The sequence below is a fragment of the Priapulus caudatus genome, unplaced genomic scaffold, assembly GCF_000485595.1.
Source record: "Priapulus caudatus unplaced genomic scaffold, Priapulus_caudatus-5.0.1 Scaffold1471, whole genome shotgun sequence".
In the NCBI taxonomy this organism is placed as follows: Eukaryota; Metazoa; Priapulida; class Priapulimorpha; order Priapulimorphida; family Priapulidae; genus Priapulus; species Priapulus caudatus.
The window spans coordinates 43,052-45,544 of NW_014578532.1; the positions used below are offsets into that span (position 1 = coordinate 43,052).

Sequence of the window (2,493 nt, forward strand, 5' to 3'; positions counted from 1 at the left end):
AGAGAGAGAGAGAGAGAGAGAGAGAGAGAGAGAGAGAGAGAGAGAGAGAGAGAGAGAGAGAGGAGAGAGAGAGAGGAGAGAGAGAGAGAGCGAGACGAGAGAGACGAGGAGAGGAGAAGCGAGGAGAGAGAGGAGAGAGAGAGAAGAGCAGAGAAGAGAGCGACGAGAGAGAGAGAGCGACGAGAGAGACGAGAGAGAGAGATAGAGAGGAGAGAGAAGAGAGAGAGAGAAAGAGAGAGAGAGGGCGCAGTATGGGAGAGCAGAGAGGGAGAGAGAGAGACGAGAGAGGAGAGATTTCTCTCTCTCTCTCTCTCTCTCTCTCTCTCTCTCTCTCTCTCTCTCTCTCTCTCTCTCTCTCTCTCTCTCTCTCTCTCTCTCTCTCTCTCTCTCTCTCTCTCTCTCTCTCTCTATCTATCTATCTCCTCTATGTCTATGTCTGTTTCCTAGAACTCTCTCACTCTCTCCATCTCTCTTGTCCTTCTCCTCTATCTGTCTCTCTCTCTCTGTCACTCAGCAACAACGAAATAATGTCAACGACGATGACGAGACAAACGCGGGGCCGCGTCGTCACGGCGACGGCGAGGTGGTTGCCGCGGTGATCACGTGTTCTCGGTAACGCAGGCGACGTAGTAGTTGTTGAAGTTGAGGCTCTGCAGGAGAATGTAGAGGTGTGGTTGGTAGCCACGCGATGCCAGCTTGCCCACCACTGCCAACAGAGGAACAGTGCGAAAGGAGATTAGAGTTAGATCGTGAGCATATATATATATATATATACACAGGGTGCGAAATTAACGCGGGTCCGGAGTCATTTACTGTCGGACTCCCTGATTTGACATATCCGTGTGACTCCCTGAAAATTCTGCTATACTAACTACTTCGTTCCAGAGAACGGCCTCGCGGAATTACCCTATTTTTGCAGCAAATCTTTAATTTTGAACTTCAGACTGGGGACTCCCTCATTTTGCTGCGGACTCCCTCTTTTTGAGGGCAGGGAGTCCGTTGGATTCCCTTGTTCAAAAGTTAATTTCTACCCCTGTATATATATATATAAATATAAGTTAAATAAAACACATGGACACCCATGAAAATAAATGTAGAAAAATAGAATAAGGTGTTAAAATTTAACAGTTAATTTCTTTCTTTCTATAATTATATTTATATATGCGTGTGTTATATGGGCGATCCTATCTGTAAAGGGGCCAGGGAATCTTCATGTGTCGTGGAAGAAGGTGGTTTTACTGTATTCTATCTTCGATCTAATTTTGTTCTTTCCCTGTCCTACCAACATCCCTTCTTCCTGCTCACTCATGCTTACATTGATTCAGGAAGATCAAGTGTTGTTGGAAGGTCTCGTAGAACACCTTCCACATCCCACCCCTCTCCCATCACCCCACCCCGCAAACATACGCGTTTCTCCATCCATGCTTACATTGATACAGGAAGATGGAGTATTGTTGAAAAGTCTTGTAGGATTCCTTCATCTTATCAAACGCCGGATGAATCATCACTCGACCCGTCGGATCCGGTTTCCACGGCAACGAGGTCAGCTGCACGCAGAAGGTCAGGATGAGGGAGAAGATGTCGCGTACCACCTTCATCACCGGGGATGCCTTCTTATTCAACAAACACCTGGGAAGAAGAAGCAGCATACACGACGATAAGCCAGTTTATATATAGCTAGTATATAAGCAGCATACACGACGATAAGATTAGCATCATCGCACCAACATTCTTATAATTTGCATTTTATGTCATTTCGTTTTGTCATTTGTTTTTTTTTGTTTTTTTTAAATCGAAATACTTCACTACTATTAATAATTAAATTATTAATAACTAATAAATAAATTAATAATAATTAAATGCCCTGTAAAATATTCTGGCGATAAATAAATATATCTAATGATATACCAAACATCTATATATACCCCCCCCCCACACACATCTATACAGGAATCTATCAATAGGAATATCTACGTAGGAAATAGTACGTAGGAATCACGCGTGATATCTAGCCAGTTTATATATAGCTAGTATATAAGAAGCATACACGACGATAGGATTAGCATCATCACACCAACATTCTTATAATTTGCATTTTATGTGATTTCGTTTTGTCATTTGTGTTAATTTTTTTTTTTAATCGAAATACTTCACTACTTGCTTACTACATGCTTAATTAATAATTAAATTAATAATAATTAAATGCTCTGTAAAATATTCTGGCTATAAATAAATATATCTAATGATATACCAAACATCTATATATACCCCCCACCCCCACACACACACACATGTATACAGGAATCTATCAATAGGAATATCTACGTAGGAAATAGTACGTAGGAATCACGTGATATCTAGCGAGTTTATATATTTATATATAGACATATACATCATATATATATATTTATGTTAGACAGTCGCTGAAATATATACTAGCTATATATAAACTCGTTAGATGTCACGCGTGATGCACTCGGCCGAGGATAACGA

At 41.0% G+C, this 2,493-nt stretch overlaps 1 protein-coding gene across 1 annotated transcript in view; it reads right to left on the reverse strand.

Annotated features, from left to right (window-relative positions):
* Nucleotides 1-435: 435 nt before the first annotated feature.
* Nucleotides 436-2,493, reverse strand: part of LOC106816738 (gamma-tubulin complex component 6-like) — a 24,076-nt gene continuing 22,018 nt past the window's right edge. Inside the window, exons 23-24 of the mRNA XM_014821356.1 lie at nucleotides 1,430-1,642; nucleotides 436-706 (exon numbers count right to left, since the gene is read on the reverse strand). Coding sequence (XP_014676842.1) covers nucleotides 600-706; nucleotides 1,430-1,642 — 320 coding nt within the window. The 3' untranslated portion in view covers nucleotides 436-599. The remainder of the gene's footprint in view (nucleotides 707-1,429; nucleotides 1,643-2,493) is intronic.